The sequence below is a fragment of the Medicago sativa genome, chromosome 6, assembly GCF_051527215.1.
Source record: "Medicago sativa cultivar Bolivia chromosome 6, Bolivia_mono, whole genome shotgun sequence".
Classification (NCBI taxonomy): domain Eukaryota; kingdom Viridiplantae; phylum Streptophyta; class Magnoliopsida; order Fabales; family Fabaceae; genus Medicago; species Medicago sativa.
Genome location: NC_140754.1, coordinates 82,036,247 through 82,055,456, shown reverse-complemented (window position 1 = coordinate 82,055,456; position 19,210 = coordinate 82,036,247). Strand labels below are relative to the sequence as shown.

Below are 19,210 nucleotides of genomic sequence, written 5' to 3'. Positions count from 1 at the left end.
ATCTTACCCAAGAACCCTCAATCCTTAGCCTCTAAGGTTTCTTAAATTTCTCTCCTTTGGTTACATTGAATTTTTCAACAAATGGGTCAAAGAATGTCATCATTGCATTGGATTGTGCAACGATTTCAATTCATACACAATACTGCAGTTGCCATCATGCAAAATTATGCGACAGTTTTCAGGAAGTTCAATGTTAGAAAGAGAGTGTAGATAACATTGCTATAACACTAAAATGCATTGAGTGTGTGAAAAAAGAAGAAAAAATAATTACTTTCATTAACCTACTTTCAAATTTTTAAAATCATATGGTACCTTTAATTTGTCCTAAAACATGGCTATCTTTAAGTTTTTTTTTCTTCTTTTTTTAAGACTTCTTTCAAATATTCAATTGTATTTATTATTTTTTTTACCAATATTTCTCTAATCATGTTAAATCTTTTTCTGAAAACATTTTAAATAATTCTATCTTATGAAAAGTTAACTTTTTAAAAAAATAATTGTCAATAAATTTAATATCAAAATCAACTACCTTAATTTTCATATTTTACTCAAGTGAATCTTATATATAAGGAGGGATGTAGTAGTTTTCTCAACAATTTATTTTACCCAAAAATTTTCCCTTTAAGTAGGGTTGATTAATTTTTTTTTCTCTTCAAAGATGTTAATTAAAATTTTTTATTTCTTCCAACTAATATTTAATTGAACATTATATAAGCATAGCTATTAGCTTAATAATCATCAACAGTCTCATGAGAAGAATATAAACAACGCGGTTTATAGATTAAGACAAATGACATTGGAGCTAACGTTTGAGGACGGAGAAACTTAATTTTGTTTATAAAAGGGTTTCTTTTGGTCACAAGAAAATATCAAGAAACTTAATTAGTGGAAAAAGATCTTTGAAGAAAACATGGTGTCCAAAGCTGTGATCAACTCAATGCTTGTGCTTAGGATAATCACACTTGCAGCCTCAGTAACAACCGTGGCCTTACTTGTTACCAACACTGCCAAGTTTGATGATGGTACAACTATGAAATTTCAAGATTTCATTTCATTCAGGTAAAAATGCATTCAAGCTAGTATTGGTAAGAGGGAAATGAATTATGAACATGCAAAAGGGACACCCGACACCTTATTTTATCGCACAAGTGGGATCCTTAATTTGTACAATCAATTGAGATACGTTTAACCTTTTTCAATATATTTTTTGCTCAATTTTGATTTGCGTGCAAATCATTTGTGGGAGGGGATTGTCTCATGTGATTTTTTTTCTCATGTGTGATCCTGACCATCTATTAAAGAGGTGAGATAACATGTTTTAATATTAAAAAAGAAGAGAGAATGTAATTAATGATGAGATTTAATGACCATAGAAAACATAAGAGTTTCTCACCGGAGATGATCCTCTCCCGTTGTACATTTATGTACAATATCCAGATCGTGTGCTTCCCATAGTAGTCTCATGATAATAACTACATTCAATCATTGAAAAGTTGAGATTTTGACCATAATTAGAGATAAAAAAAATAAATATTTAATTTCATTATTAATTTAGTCTCAAAATTATAGACCGTCCTTAAAAAAAAAAATTTATAGACCGTGTGTTTTACTTAGACAGTATATTTGACTAAATATTACATTAAATACTATTCAAAAATTTTTCTAGTTAATTAATTAACGTACTATGTTTATGACATTATGTCAAAATTGCAGGTATGTGGTCGCTGTAGCAGCAATTGCTGGTGCATATTGTATAGTGCAGCTACCATTTTCCATATACTATGCTGTTCAGCAGAAGAGATTGATACGCAATGGATTCTTGCCAGAATTTGACTTCTATGGAGACAAGGTTCCTGACCTTTTATTATTTATCAATTATATCAATCACCTTAATATATAAGAAACTTCTACGGTACACTTGTAAATTACGGTGTAATAGTATTTTTGTTTTCTAAATTTATAAATTAATGATCATTTTTATGAAATAAAAAGTTATTTGTAACAAATAATTTATGTAAATATGATGGAAACCTATAAATTATTTAACACCGAAAGGATGAAAATAGCAAATTATGAGAATAAATTATAAAAAAATTTATCACAAAATCATCAACTTGGGAACTGACTAGCTCACTACTTGGTTCAAATACAAATGATATATATATACGCGAATGATAACTCATATACTTAATGTCTTAAAATTTTGAGCTGGAGGTCTTGATCGCATATTCGTATTTACTCCACGTGTAAAACATTCATTTTCTTCTTTTACTACTTGCAGCATGTTTTCTGTATATTACATATACACGTGAATTGAATGAAAAATGTTTGAAATTGCAGGTAATAAGTGCGCTTTTGGCCACAGCCATTGGTGCGGGTTTTGCAATTTCGATCGAATTTAAGAGGTTCTTCGACCAAATATTTGACGCATCTGGTGTTTCAAAGGAAGATGCAACGAGGAGCACAAACAACAAGTTTTATGTTCGTGGAATTGTTGCTTCAAGTGTTCTTTTTGTTGCATTCCTTGCCATGTTTGTGGTTTCTGTCCTTTCCTCCTTCAATCGAAACAAAAAAGGCATTTTTGGGTGATGATATACTATTTTGTGAACAATAAATCAATTGAAGTAGAGATACTAATAAATACTTGTTAGATGAAATTTTCATGTATTTTTGTTCTTCATCTTGCTTTTATTTGTTTATTTTGGCCATATAAACATGCAAAACATTATTTGATTTCAATTGTATCGATCAAAATTCGTATCAAATAATTAATTTATTTATGTTTTTATTTAGGTGTTTTTAATATTGAATTCAAGTATTGCATTTCATTTAAGATTATATTGTCAATGCAAATATGAATAAACTCAATGATACGGAGACTAATTGTTTCTTTGCGTTTTAATGCAAACTCCAATACAAAGTTTGGTTTTCTAACGGGAACGGGATTTGAATCCTCAGCAACTATACTCTCTACTGCCATCTCTGCTGTTTTACATTGACAATTGGATTCACTTGTTATTTCCCGACTCCAGCTAAACGCTTCTATCATGAATGGATTTGGATCCTCAACAACCATTCTCTCATTCTAAATAGTTGACGTAGTTGATCCATTTATATACATTAAGAAATATGTATAAATAGGGAGATAATAGTACGTTTACTAAAGTAGCATTGCAATACATTGCATTGGCTTATTAATCTTTACCATAAAGATAAATCGGAGGATATTGATTTGAAAATTATGATAAACCGGAGGATACCGAATTGAAAATTATGTAAGTAGTATTAATTAGAGTATAATTGAAAATTTTTATTTAATGTTGTATTGAAAATTGATTTTTTTTTTTTTTTTTTGTAATTTTGGACAATACTTTTACAATGGAAACTCTAATTGGTCATCTCACTATAACAACGGTGGTTTTCAATATACCGTACATAACCATATTCTCTCTTCTCCCCACAAATGAAGAGAGAGACTACAATCAAGGAATTCCTAATACCTAATTATAAGTGCCAGATTGAGATCTAGATAAGAAAAACTTCATTTCAGAGCAAGGGTTCATAATTATTTATGGATCTAGAAGACACATTTTGCAGCAAAGAAGCTCAGGAAATTTAATATGAACGTTACAATTGTTAAAATCAATTTAATAGGATGGTGCAGTTTAATATGAACGTTACATTTTGAGTATGGTGCAGTTTACCAAACAGCGAGAGACAAAGGATTCGAAAGACCTCGTCATCTTTCATTGGAAATTTTAAGCCAATTACTTTACTTTTTGCTATTTACTTTACAATTGTTAAAATCGACTATTTTCCATGTGCAACCCTTTATTTTAATATTTCCTTAATATTAATGACTTTGTCGAATAGAAATTGAAACAATCCCTATGGATATGATTTTTAAATTATTACTTTGATAAATTTTAGTTCACTTGCTAAAATCCTATCATCTAGACTTAATATAAGGATTGTTAAATTCACACTCTTTTATAAATTCGGTATCTAATATGAGAATCAAGTTTATAAAGTGAGTTGACACCAAATCTCATAGATAGTATGATCATAAAGCGAAATATTCAAGAAGTATAAGAGTTATTATTTAAGTTGACAAATTTTTGTAATATTTTCATTGCTTAAATTAAGGTGCTTTTAAAGCAATAAAGAGAAAGAAAACTCTCATTATAGAGTGATTATATCATTAAAATTATTAGGCAACGGAAAAATTATGATCACATTATGTAAATATATGATCTTGTTAAGACACTAAGATTTTGACTATTAGATGAATTGTTCGAAAATCCAACATTTTGTATTATATTTGCACAGTCAAGCTTATAAGTGTTTAGGTTAGAAATGATCCCTTAAACGATAAATTCATAAAAGTGTACAAATAAAGAAAAACTGAAGTAAGAAAAAATAAAATAGTGCTCATTCGAAAAATACATCAAAAGACAAGGGAAAATAAAAAAAAAAGGTACTATAAACTAATATTGATGTCCAATAGTGTTGAAACATATATCAATTTAAAATGGATAAAGTCGATAAATATTGATTTATTTATCTTTTAACCAATTTTAGATTATTGTTACCAGCTTATTTTGCATTTAAGACACAATTGAGTGAATCTTTATTTTGAATTATTTTTTGTTTTAATTCCTCTTTGAATGAATAAAAATATTGAGTTCTATTTTAAAAGCCGGATGATTCAATGTTTCTTCTAAATTCAAATATTATTATAGTCAATTTAGTTATAACTTGTGACAATCTATAATTATCTAAAAGTTTGAAAACTATATGTTTTTCTTCCCGAAAGTTAAGAAAATTTTGAGGTATAAACTATTAAGTTGGTGGAATTGTTAGTATGTTGGTGGAATTGTTGCTTCTGTGTTCTTTCTGTTGCATTCCTTGCCATGGTTATGGTTTCAGTTCTTTCCGCATTCAATCGAACGAAAACCAAAAGCATTTTTGGGTGATGATATTATTTTGTCAACAACAAATCAATTGAAGTAGAGCTAATAATAGATTTGTTAGATGAATTTTCATGTATTTTGATCTTCATCTTGCTTTTAATTTATTTTTTGCCATATGAACATGAAAACCGTTATTTGTTTTCAATTGTATCAATAATTCGTATATAATACATTATTTGCTATTTAATTTAGGTGCTTTTTATTGTTGAAATTCAAGTATTATATGTCATATTTAAGATGTTACTCAAGCTTTCAACATTATGCATAAGGAGACTACTAGTATTTAGCTTCATCTTATTTCTTGGCATAGAGGTCATTTTAGATCATATATTCATAATATGGATGGTGGTAGTGCTCAAACCAGCCCAGGATGGCACAATTTGGTGGCTTAGTTAGAGACTCAGATGGACAATTCATGTGTGGTTTTCAAATATTGGCATGTCGAAATTTTGGCATTAATGCATGGGATTTAAATATGTTGGGAGGAATGTCTGAAAGACATTATTTGTTACACTGATTTCATGAATACTATCCAGCTTGTCCAACATGCAGATGTTTCCACTCACCATTATGGAAATGAGATAGCTATTATCAGAAAGTACATGGCTAAGGATTTGACTTTTAATTTATGTCACACTCTAAGAAAGGGTAATATGTGTGATGACTTTTTAGCAAAGCTTGGAACAAGGTCTACGAGTAATATATTGATTGTGTTTGATCCTCCAGCTGAACTTCGTTTGTTGTTGACAGCGGATAATATGGGTGTTGCTTATCATCGCGGCCAATAGCCTCTTTTTCTGTTTTTATTTTTCCCGTTTTCTCATATAGCCAAAAAAAATAATTATCATCTAAAAATAATGACTTAAGAAAAAAAACTATTTAAACATGAGATAAACATGGCAAAAATATTTATTAAAAAAAGTGTGTTATTATCTGTCAAAAAAAAAACGTGTGTTATTAAAAAAATAATATAATTGTGAGCATAGTTTTAAAACTCGGACCGGACCGACCGTGAACCGGTGGGTAAGCCGGTCCGGTTCACTTATTGGATCGGTTATGCTATTGACTCGCTACGAACCGGTACCATTCGGCCAGAACCGGAATAAACCGGTGACTCGATGGGTCTTCTCGAACCGGCCGGGTCAACACTCTTTTTTTTTACAAGAAACAAGGGTATGTTATATTTAAAAAAGAAAATCGAGTTTTGGCCAAGCAAGGAATCGAACCAGCAAGCAAGCAGGAAATGTACAATGAAATACCAACAGGCCATGCACTCATTTGTGAGATTGATTCACTTTTTATTTGTTATATTAATTTCAATTGTAAAAGTTTACTACAACTTACATTTTTTTTTTAATAAAGCATTTGAAAGGAAAAAAAACTTATAATTTAATGTTTCAATTATCTTTTTTCATAATTTTAGCTGAACAGAATATTGCAAAATTATATTTTAAATTATATCCAAATATTTTTAACACAAAAAAATACACTTGCTTATAAATATTGTTGTAATTAATAGCATATTTTTTTTTTGTAAAGAATAAAAATAGCGTAATTTATTTTTATGAAAATCAGTTTTATGCTTAAAATTATTTTTTGTATGATTGGTAATTGTATCATAGTCAATGGATTAAATTTAAAAAATATACTTGTGAAATTATGTTACTTTTTATAAGTGTAATAATATTTTTTTAGTTACTTTTTATAAGTGTAATAATATTTTTTAGAGAACAGAATCATATAATGTAATACAAGACTTTCATTATAAAAACCGAGTGACACAATCGAGTCAAGCGATTTAATCCGATTCTTTCATGCGGTTCGATCAATGACCCAGTGGTTCGACCATTGATCCAGTGACCCAATACCCTTACCGAGTCGATCATCGATCTGAGTTTTAAAACTATGATTGTGAGTATGGGAAATGAAGGATTGTCGGCAAAGAGTAAATTTGGAAAGCTTGTGTTAAGCCAACTGATAAGTCTACAGTGAAGCCTACAGTGAGAGTCCTTCACAAATAAAAAAAAAAACCTATTGTGAGAGCTTATTTTTTTATTTTTTTTAGTACAATGTTGTGAGAGCTTATTAAAATATAGCAATAGCAGCTTATGAAATTGTGATAAGCCAATCCAAAAGTAGTTCAGTACTCAATCGAAACAGGTTCTGGGTGCTGCTGAGTTCCTGCAAGGTCGTTGACTTCTGGTATCCTACTATCTTTCTTCTCAATTCTTTCTTCTACATTTCAAATTGCATTAGTCTTTTATTAACTCATGTGAAGAAATGTAGTTGTTGATGGTAGTTGAGTAGTTGGTTAGTTAGTTTTTTTTTTTTTTCAACTAGTCTTGCGGCTAGAATTCACCCTTTTTAAGGTGAATAAGTTGTGTGTCGGATGTAACGCCCGTCTTAATTATTTGATTATTTAAAAATATATTTATATATATGATTTAAGTGATTTTCATGATTGATATGTGTGAATTTTATGATTCATGAAGTTGAGTGGTTTATATGATTTATAAATGAATTATGTGGGGTATATGTTGTTGTGAAGTTGTTATGACTTATTTTATTATTAAATAAAATAAGATATGATAAAGAAAACAAAAATATTAGAATTTGGGCTATGTTGTGAGATGAGTAATTTAGTAGTGAGAAGAGTAAAAAGGAGAGATAAATAGACAGACATAAGTTAGAAGAACAGTACGTACGTTTTTGGAGAAAAAGGGAGAAAAGTCAGAAGAGGAGAACAAGAGAGTGAGGGCTGCGATTTCTGCAATTACCAGGTAAGGGTGAGACTAATTTTCAATATTATTAAGAGTATAATTCTGTAGAATGAATTTAGCATGATTAGGTTGAGTCTTGGTGAGAATTGAAAATTAGGTTTAAGACCGAATTTGATGATTGAACCATGAAAAGATGTTAGATTGATGCAAAATTAGTGTACAGACCTTAGATATTGTCTAAGATGATAATTAGATGCTATTTGGATGAAAGAATCTTGAAGATAGGTGAAAAGTTGTAAATTTTAGGTTTCTGGCCGTACTGACATTCATCGCTCGCAACTGCGAGCAAGAACACTCGCATCTGCGAGCCAGGACCCAGAGCTCGCCACTGCGAGCAATGCAACTCGCAACTGCGAGTGACCTGTAAGCTCGCCATTGCGAGCAGAATAGCTCGCCATTGCGAGCAAGGACTTAGGGACCCCAGAAATGCATGCTTTGCTCGCCACTGCGAGCAAGGTTACTCGCCACTGCGAGTTAGACTGTTAGTTGCCCAAAATTGTTCCGATGCGATCCTTTCGCACGTGTAGACATGAGTTGACCTTAGAAGTAAGAAAGAGAGCTGTTTAGGATACTTTCAGAAGCTCCAGAAGTCTGTCCAGGTGATTGAGATTAGTAGTGATGTTGCATGAGTGATATTATGATGCCTTATGATAATTATGTTGATGTAAATCATTCCTTAGATGATGTTAATGCATTTGTTATACCCTAATTTTGGACCTAAAAATACTAGCTCAATTCTTCTTTTCTTGCATTTCAAGTCATTCAAAATATTTTTCTTACATTCCAAGTCATTTGAAATTATCTCTGATCAATTGCATCTTTCTCTGCATCTTATTTCAATGTTATTTGCAAAATTCATGAAAAAGGGTATTTTAGTCATTTCCTGCATTCAAATTCATTTTAGTCCTTGAAAATTATTTGTGTCTTTTCATTTGATTGGTATAAGTCCTTGTTTCAATCTCATGTCAAAATCCATTTCAAAAATTACGTTTAAAGTCATTTTGAGTCAGTTTAGCCCCTAGGGGCATTTTAGTCATTTCCTATGTTGAAATTTCTTTCAATCTTCGAAAAATTGTCCCTAGGTCCTTTCAATTGGTTTGAATGATTTTTTTCTTTAATTCCATGTTAAAATCCATTTCAAGAATTTGCATCTGAGTGATTTTGAGTCAGTTTAGCCCCTAGGGGCATTTTAGTCATTTCCTGTGTTAAGATTCGTTTTAATCCCTAAAAAATTGTCTCTGAGTCTTTTAATTTGCTTGTATAAACTCTTGCTTTATTTCCTTGTAAAAAACCATTTTAAAATTGCATTTGAGTCGTTTCGAGTCATTTTAGTCCCCAGGGGCATTTTGGTCATTTCACGCGAAATTTTGACAGAGAGAGGTTACTTTGAAGTACCTCATTTAAGTAGTTGGTTCATTTTAGTCCGTGTTGTTATTTTTAATCGTTTCACTTTACGTTATTTTCCGTTTACCAATTTTAATTCAATTTTATTTTTAATTTTTATTTTAGTCCTAAAGTTTCTAAAAATTGCACTTTTTAGTCCAGTTTGTTAAAATTGCAGTCCAGTCCTTGTATTTTTCCTTTTTGCAGAAAAATCCCAAAAGTCAAAGCAGTTAGAGATCAGTCAAAGTTTGTTACACTTGTAGTCCACATGGCACTTTCTCATTGGTTCAGAATCACTGCATGACACCTATAAAAATAGGCCAACTCATCATTTACACTATTCATTTTCTGCCACATCACACAAAAACAGATTTTCACTTTTCTCTCTCCAAAATTTTGGATCAAAATCACAAAAGTCTCAAGAACACTATGAATATCGTATGATTTTCTCATGAACATTCAAATATTCATGAACACAAAACTAACCAAAAATCATCACAAATACACCAAAAGTCTCAAAAATCATCACAAGTTCTCAATATAACACAAAACCGAACCGGAACCGCAAGGAAGTGAACCGGCCGAACCGGACCACACATGCAAGCCGCGGCGGTTATGTGCTAGAGGAGGAGGAGCCGATTTTTGTGAAGTTTTTTGTAGATCCGATCAAGTCAAGTCGTTTCGTCAATACTTTGAGGTAATATTCTATGTCTATCTATGTGTAGTAGCTTAGATCTAAACTTTTGTGAGGTTTTGTTTCAAAAAATTTTCAAACTTCAAACTTAGATCTACGCTTCACCGTTGGTTTTCTTGAAAAACTAAGCCCGGATTCGTAATTTTTCTAGTATATTTTGATCAATTTTGATATATTGCATGTCAAGATTGATCAAGAAATACTAGAAAATTATTTTGCCTTGGTTTAATGCTTTTTCTTTTACTTTTTGTTGGAAAATCTTGATGAAAAGCTTGTAAAATTTGGTGAGTTCTTTTTGCATTTGTGTTGATTGATTTAGGTTTGTTTCTTGTTAATTTTGTATGCTGAAAATTGTTAGAGAAAATACATGGAGAAATTGTTTGAATTTTGTGTTGTTTTGTCCAATTTTGTGAAGTTTTTTTTTGCATGTTTTAATTCCAATTGTTTGGTTCATAATAATTGTGGTTTGTTGAATAATTTTGGTGTATTGTTTGGTGATTGATTTGGTGTTTTGGTGCTGGTTTGTGATATGTGATAATTGATTCCTTATATGGCAAGTTACTTGATTCTTTAACATGTGAATTAGTGCAAAATAGGCTTAATAAAATGCCATAGTCCTTGACTTGTGTTTCTCATAACTCTCACATTGGGGCTGAACATAAAACCCTTTGAAAAATGTCAAAATGTGAGAGTTATGAGTCTCTTGCTTGCTTTGGAATTTTGGTATTCTATTAAGTGCATTTTTGCCACTTTTTCTTGCCATTTTACTATGTTATTATGCCTTATTTCTTTGCCAATTTTTTCTACTATACTATGCCTTTTATCACTAACCACTTTACTTCATGTTTCATGCATTCCATAAGGCATCCCATCCTCCATCTTATATTCTTAGCATTTATCTTTCTTACACTTTAAAGTTCATGCAAAAATTAGAATGTAATACCTAGGAATTCTTGTATTTTACTTTATGCTCTTAAATTCTTGCAAGACCATAGCATGTATCTAGGCCAATGATGTAAAGGACAATGGACTCTAATGATGTACACCGACACGAGCACCGACACTAGCACACACCTCACATGGTTACTTTAGATATATGCTTAGCACACACCTCTTGCTTGCTTTGAAAACCTTTTCCAAAAAATATAGGAGTCAAAACTCCTTTGCATTTTCTCTTTATTTTCTTAATCAAATTTCAATGAAAATTAATCATACTTGCCTTTTTTTCCAAAATCACTAATCAAACCTCACAATTTCACAATCTTATGCCCTTGAGGTCTCTCTCTCTCTCATTCTTCAAAATTCCAATTTTCAAACTTAAAATCAACAAACAAAAACAAAAAATATTTTTTTGGAAGAGAACTACGGTGGATTTGATCCCTTAAAAGGGTACGTAGGCAAGGAATCAAAATTCCTTCAATTCAAATAAAATAAAATCAAACATTCTTCTCCCTCCAATTCTTCACTTAGTAAACTCTTAGGTGTAAATATCACTTTCAAATAGCATTTAAAAATAAAGCGCGCGCGTAGAAAGTAAAGACGGTTCCTATAGGATACTATAGTCGTTATGGGTGCCTAACACCTTCCCGTAGCGAAAACAACTCCCGGACGTCGATTCTCAAGGGTTTTTCTTATTTTTCCCTTCCCAAGAAAAAATGAGATATCAACGTGTTATACCCTAATTTTGGACCTAAAAATACTAGCTCAATTCTTCTTTTCTTGCATTACAAGTCATTTGAACTGTCTCTGATCAATTACATCTTTCTTTGCATTTTATTTCAATGTTATTTGCAAAACTCACATAGAAGGGTATTTTAGTCATTTCCTGCATTCAACTCATTTTAATCCTTGAAAATTGTTTGAGTCTTTTAAATTGGTTTGCATAAGTCCCTGTTTCAATCTCATGTCAAAATTCATTTCAAAAAATATTAGTTGAGTCATTTTTTAGTCAGTTTAGCCCCTAGGGGCATTTTAGTCATTTCTCATGTTAAAATTTCTTTCAGTCTTTTAAAATTTGTTTGAGTCCTTTCAAGTAGTTTGAATAAGACTCTGTTTCATTCTCTGTCAAAACCCATTTTAAAAATTGCATTTGAAGTCATTTTGAGTCAGTTTTGCCCCTAGGGGCATTTTAGTCTTTTCAAGTGTCAAAGCTCTGTTCAAAGCTTAAAAATTGCCTCTGAGTCTTTCAAGTTGGTTTAAATAAACTTTTGTTTCGATTCCCTATTAAAAATCCATTTTTAAAATTGCATCTGAGTCATTTTTAGTCGTTTTAGCCCTAGGGGCATTTTGGTCATTTCACACGAAATTTCGGCAGAGAGAGGTTACTTTAAAGTACCTCATTTAGGCCGTTGGTTCGTTTTAGTCCGTTGTGTCGCTTTTAATCGTTTCACTTTACGTTTATTTCCAAATTACGTTTTTTACCCATTTTATTATTAATTACTTTTAAAGTCGTTTTTGTCTTTTTTTGCATTTTAGTCCATTTTTGTCCAAGTCATAGTCCAGTGCCACGTGTCAGGTCCTAATTTGCCCAAGAGTTAGTTACGCCACATGGCAGTTTGTCATTGGTCCAAGGCCTACCACATCACCTATATAAGTCAAAGTCATGGTCAATTTTTTCAACACCAATCATTTTTTTTACAAAATTCCACAAAAAAAAGTCACAAATTTTCTTTTCTTTTTCCTCTCCTCTCTTCAATCACGTGGCAATTTCCACCACCACAACCAATTCTTAACAACCTCCCCTCCACCACCTCAACCACCATAACAAACCTTCACCACCATAACTAACCCACTCCACCACCATAACAACCTCTTCTCCACCTTCAACCACCACTTCCACCACCCTAACAACCTTCAAAATCCTCCATAACCACCCAAATTCATCACAATTCTTCCATCACCACCGAATTTCACAGAATCCCACATTCAATCCATCGCAAATCAGGAAACAGCAATCTATCACAATTCCAATTACGATCCAGAATCAAAAATCACAAACGCATCAAGATCGGATTTGAAATGCTACAACATCAAGGATCCAGATTCAAGCTATTTAAATCATTCGAAAACTAGATCGAGCTATTTCCAGATCGCAAAACAACTGAGAAGAACAAGCTATGCCTTCGGATTGGAGTTTGTAGCAGCTTCTTCGTCTGAAAACCACCAACTTCTCCGATTGTAATTCAGGTATTCGTTCCCTTTCAACTGAATATATGCATATGCTTCATCGTTGTGGTGATTAATCGCTATTTGCTCCTTTTCTTGCTGAAATTGTTTTGTGTTGTTTCGGTGATTATGTGTTGTGTTTAATGTTTGAGAAAGTGAGAAAGGTTTAGAGGTGTGTTCTTGTTGAAGTCTTCGACATTTTTTGTGTGAAAAATCGATTTGAGAGAAGAAGTGAATTGAAGGATGTGTTACCACGTGAATAGAGAGAAAGAATGATTTAGGAAGAGAAGAGTTCCAGTCTGAATCCGTTTGTATGTGTATGTGTAGCGTGTTTGAGAGAGGGAAGAAGATGAAGCTTGGTTTTAGAGAGAGAGGGAACTGTAAAAGGCTTAGAGAGAAAGAGGAGTCTGAAACTGGTTTTGTGGAAAGTGAGGTCTTGATTTGCGAAAATGTCTTCATAAGCAGCAACATAGCCTTTATGCCATATCCATGCAGCTAACCCGATCCATAACCCTACCCGTCTTCATTCTGGGTTGGATTTGGGCCTTGAGTGCTTGCAGTTTTTGCTGTAACTAATTTGCATTGCTATTTCATCGCTTGGTTTTAGTTTTTACACCCTTGTTTCGTTAAAAATCCTACATAAAATTTTCTAAAATCTTTTCGATAGTTTCTTGTTATTTTCAGTAAATGTTGATGTGTTTTACACATTAGTCTTGATGAAAATACATGAAAATAATTCATTCTTTGTTAATTCAATTTTTCTTTTTTTGAAAAAAAACTTTGTTAAAGAATTTGTAAAAAACCTCGTGTTTTCTTTTACATTTGTTTTGAAGGATTAAGATTTGCTTCTTGTGACCTTTAGCCCGTTGAAAATTGATGGAAAAATACATGTGAGATTGTGAGCGATTTATGTTGTTTTTTATCATATTTTGTGAAGCCTTTTTGCACTTTTTAATTCCAATATCTTGGCTCATGATAGTTGGTACTTGATGGGTGATCTTAGGGTGTTATTTGTTGCATAATATGTAGTGTTTGGTGCTGTTTTGAATGGGTAATAATTGGTTGCTTAGTTAGCAAGTTATTTGTCATTTTAATATGTGAATTGGTGCAAAAATAGGCCTAATTTCGTATCATGATTCCTTGGCCTATAATTTTCTTGTAACTCTCATATTAGGGCTGACCCCAAAACTCTTTAAAAAATGTTATAATGTGAGGGTTATAAGTCTTTTGTTTGCTTGGGATTTTGGTATTTTGTTAGGTATATTTTGCCCTCTTTCCTTGCCATTTTATCATGTTACCATGCTTTATTTCCTTGTCAATTTTTCCTATCATACTATGCCTATTATCACTAACTCTTTTGTTCATCATTTCATAAGCATTCCCATCTCATCTCATATTCACCTTTTATCTTCTTGCAATTTAATTTGTACCGAGGCTTAGAATGTAATACTTAGGAGCTTTTGTAATATTTTACTTCATGCAATTTTTAATTTCTTGCAAGACCATAGAATGTATCTAGGCCAATGATGTAAAGGACAATGGACTCTAATAATATACACCGACACAAGCACCGACACATGCACACACACCACTTTAAGTACATAGCTAGAATATGCATGTTTAGATGTATGTGTAGGATTGTATGCTTAGATGAATGCCTAGGATTTATACTTAGAAAAATCATTTTCCAAAAAACTTGAACAAACTTCACTCAAATCATTTCCAAAATAAACCTTGGGATCAAAATCCCATTGAATTTTTCTTTTTCATTTTCTTAATCAAATTTCAATGAACTTTAATCATACTTGACTTTTTTCCAAAATAACTAATCAAACCTCACAATTTCATAATCTCATGCCTTTAAGGCCTCTCTCTCATTCTTCAAATTCCAATTTTCAAACTTAAAATCAACCAACAAAAACAAAAACATTTTTGGAAGAGAACTACGGTGGATTTGATCCCTTAAAAGGGTACGTAGGCAAGGAATCAAAATTCCTTCAATTCAACTAAAATAAAAATCCAAAAACATTCTTCTCCCTCCAATTCTTCATTTAGAGACTCTTAGGTTTAATAATCATTTTCAAAATAGCATTTAAAAATAAAGCGCGCGCGTAGAACGTAAAGACGGTTCCTATAGGATACTATAGTCGTTATGGGTGCCTAACACCTTCCCGTAGCGAAAACAACTCCCGGACCTCGATTCTCAAGGGTTTTGCTTACTTTTTCCCTTCCCAAGAAAAAATAAGATATCACCGGTTTAAAAGGTTCAAACGTAATCAATGTTTGACACCCGAAAACCAAGATAAAACAGCTGGCGACTTCACTGGGGAATTCGAGAGTTACGCCTAGTCTTTATTTCCACGCTTGCGCTCTTTTTACTTGTTCCTTTTACTTGCCTTCCTATGTGAATAAATGTTTAATTTCCTGCAAACGTGTGGGGTGAGAATATCAAAAGTCCTGCACCCGGGCTGAGTGAACTTTGGATTTAGGAGGGATATAATCGACAATTCATTCCGGGGGTTGCCTCATGTTTTGGATTATGCGATCAATCCCACATAGCTGAGGCATTTTGGGGGTGATGTTGTCGGTGCGTGTTGTCGCGTTTAGGCACGTTACTTCTAATTGTTCTATGACGCTATGAACCGTAGATAACCAAACCCATCCATGGCCATTTTCTAGGACGTAGTGCGGAGGCTAAACCGAGTGTTGTCTCGAGTTTTAGTCGTCACGCGATACTACACTCAAGTTAGACCTTCCACGGATAATCATGGAGCGAGTGTTGTCTCGTGACACCATGACATACGTCGGAGAGGTTGCAACTTGGGAACCTTTTAGAACCCGGTTACTATTATCCTAAAGCCCTAGATTCACCGGACACCGTGTCCACCCATGACTCCTCGACTTTGAACTTCAACCCACCATGTTTTCTCCGAACTTGAACATAATCATGCATTCATGCATACATGCATACATGCATAAACTTTTTCCATGCATTGTTATCGAAGGGCTTAGACAAGTTGAATTTGTAAACATTGTAGGAATGAAGAGGACTAATTCCTACAAGTTCAAGGAAGTGGATTTGGCTAGTTTGAGAGATTTGGCACTCAAGATTGAGGATCCGACTGGTTTCCGACGTCGTTACGGGGCTTTACTTACTATTCTCCAGACTAATGTGGATGAGAAGCTTGTGCACACTCTGGTGCAATTCTATGATCGGGACTATCGGTGCTTCACTTTTCCGGACTTTCAGCTGGTGCCTACTCTAGAGGCTTATTCTTCCTTGATGGGTCTATCTATTGCTAAGGGGGTACCTTTCTCAGGACTTGAGCCTCCTCTTACTCCATTGGTTATTGCTAAAGATCTCTATCTCAAGACCACCGATGTCTCCAAGAATCTTGTCACTAAGGCACGCATCCGAGGGTTCACTTCAGAGTATCTTCTTGGGAAAGCCAACCTCAATACCACTTGTCAGGACACTCTTGAGGCTATTCTTGCACTTCTCATCTATGGGCTTATTCTCTTTCCGAATCTTGATGGCTTCGTGGACATGAATGCTATTATGATCTTCCACTCCAAGAATCCGGTTCCTACTTTGCTAGCTGACACATACCATGCTATTCATGATCGTTCCGGCAAGGGTCGTGGTTACATTCTTTGTTGTGTGCCTCTCCTCTATAGGTGGTTTATTTCGCACCTTCCGGAGTCTTTCCACGACAATCCGGAGAATTGGTCTATTTCACAGAGGATTATGGCTCTCACCCCTAATGAAGTGGTTTGGCTTACTCCAGCTTCTAGAGTTAAGGAAATTATCTTCGGTGGTGGGAAGTTTCTTAATGTACCTCTTCTTGGTACCCGGGGTGGAATCAACTATAACCCGGAGCTTGCTTTGCGACAATTTGGTTTCCCGATGAAAGATAAGCCCATCAATCTTGCTACATCTCCCTACTTCTTTCACTACTCCAATGCTCCCACAGGAATAAGAGAAGATTTCATGGAAGCTTGGTCCAAGCTCCGAAAGAAAGAGGTGAAGCATATGGGTGTAAGGTCCGGTGTTGCTCATGAGGCCTATACACAGTGGGTGATAAACCAAGCTGAGGAGATTGGTATGCCTTACCCCTCTATGAGATATGTGTCTGCATCTATTCCTACCATGCCTTTGCCTCTACTCCCACCTACTCAGAATATGTATCAGGAGCATCTAGCTATGGAGAGTCGGGAGAAGCATCAGTGGAGGGCTAGATGCTATGAGGCTGAGAACTTGATCATGACTTTGGATGCAAAGGATGAGCAGAAGACTCATGAGGTCTTGACACTGAAGAAAGAGTTAGCTAAAGCTAAGAGAGAGATTGAAGAGAAAGATAGGTTGCTTATGAGAGACTCTAAGAGGGCTAGGGGTGCCCGTGACTTCTATGCACGATACTGCAGCTATGAGTCTGAGTCTGAGGATGATGCTTCCACTTCCTATGCTTGAGGATTTCTTTTTCCTGTTGTTATTTCCAGTTGCTTATGTTGTTCTACATTTCAAAGCCTACCCCTTGGCTTAGCATTTCAAAGGGAATTATCTTGTAAAACTATATGTTGGTTGTTTGTTTCTCGTTTATGATAATTGTTGTTTAGTATGTTTACAAGTTTCTAGTTTGTCTAAAACCCTTCGATAACACATAAAAAGAATATTTTTGCATATGCATTTACACATTTCATGCATCATATGCATTCATTTGTCACAAAAAACTTCTCTCGTGCTCATTGCCTCCTGGTTTTGTCCGCCGCAGTCTGAAAAGTGGCTCGTGGTCGCAAGATTTACCAACCAGATAGAGTGCATCAAACAAGATTTCACAAGAGAAGGATCATGGCTAACTTTGAAGAAGAAAATGCTCAGCTCCGTGCCGAATTAGCCGCTATGAAAGAAGACTTGGCTAAGGCTCATGACGTTATGTCCTCTATGATGGCTGCACAGGAACAACCAGCCACATCTGTTCCAACTGCTACTGAAGCAATTCCATCTATCCCACTATCTACTGTGGCTACTGATGCTCGTTTTGTCATGCCTAATGGGCGTCCTTATGGTCTCTCAGCTTACTATTCTCCTAATACTGCTGCTGGTGTCTCTGGTTTCGCTGGTCAAGGACAGATTCCTGTGTCCACTACTATGCCTCAGGTAACTGCTGTTGTTACCGACCCTATTGTACACACTGTGCAACAGGTGATTGATGTCGATACTCCGCGTGGACAAGATCCCGCAATGGAAGCTATGAAAAGACAGTTAAGGGAGTTGGCTGGAGAACTCCGTGAAGTCAAGGCTAGCCGGGGAAACAACGGTGTTCCTGCTAAAGCTCGTGATCTATGCTTGGTGTCCCGATTTGAGGTTCCTAAGGAATTCAAAGAGCCAGAATTTGACAAATACAATGGAACTTCTTGTCCACACAACCATGTTATCCGGTATGTCCGAAAGATGGCTAACTACGCAGATAATGACGCACTGATGATCCACTGCTTCCAAAGTAGCTTGACAGATGATGCAGCAGATTGGTACCCTAGTTTGAGCAAAGACAACATCCATACTTTTGAGGAACTCGCTACTGCTTTTGAAAGCCATTATGAATTTAATACCCGTCTGAAGCCGAATAGGGACTCTCTTAGGGCTCTGTCTCAGAAATCAGATGAAACCTTCCGTGAGTACGCCCAGAGATGGAGAGGGGCAGCTGCCCGTGTTTCTCCTCGACTAGATGAGGAAGAATTAACACAGACATTCCTGAAGACTCTGAAGAAGGAATATAAAGAAAGGATGATAGTCTCTGCTCCAAACAACTTCTCCGACATGGTCACTATGGGAACTCGTCTAGAGGAGGCTGTCAGAGAAGACATCATTGTTCTTGAGAAAGGTGAATCCTCAGCCAGTGCACCAAAGAAGTACGGTAATGGCCACCATAAGAGGAAAGAATCTGAAGTAGGGATGGTATCTGGTAACCCATCTGCAGCTATTACTCAAATGCCTTTGCCTTACCAATACATGCAGTACTCTCAACATACTTTCTTCCCACCATTTTACCAGCAATATCCTCTGCCACCGGGTCAACCACCAGTGCCCGTCAATGCCATCGCTCAGCAAGTACAACAACAGCCTCCTGCTCAGCAACAACAACAGCAACAACAGGGTCCCCGACCCAGACCTTCTTTCCCACCAATACCTATGCGGTATGCTGAGCTGCTCCCAA

The 19,210-nt window shown here is 34.5% G+C and overlaps 1 protein-coding gene and 1 pseudogene across 2 annotated transcripts in view; both read left to right on the top strand.

Moving 5' to 3' along the window:
* Window positions 1–900: 900 nt before the first annotated feature.
* On the top strand, window positions 901–2,589 carry LOC146917367 (CASP-like protein 4D1). Its single transcript, XM_085717238.1, has 3 exons — window positions 901–1,059; window positions 1,714–1,849; window positions 2,341–2,589. Exons 1-3 carry the CDS (start codon window positions 911–913, stop codon window positions 2,587–2,589), a joined length of 534 nt encoding a protein of 177 aa, XP_085573364.1. The 5' UTR covers window positions 901–910.
* A 4,503-nt stretch (window positions 2,590–7,092) lies between these two features.
* LOC146917365 (methylecgonone reductase-like) overlaps window positions 7,093–19,210 on the top strand; it is a 60,878-nt pseudogene continuing 48,760 nt past the window's right edge. Inside the window, exon 1 of the transcript XR_015015581.1 lies at window positions 7,093–7,175. The product of XR_015015581.1 is annotated as a methylecgonone reductase-like (transcript). The remainder of the gene's footprint in view (window positions 7,176–19,210) is intronic.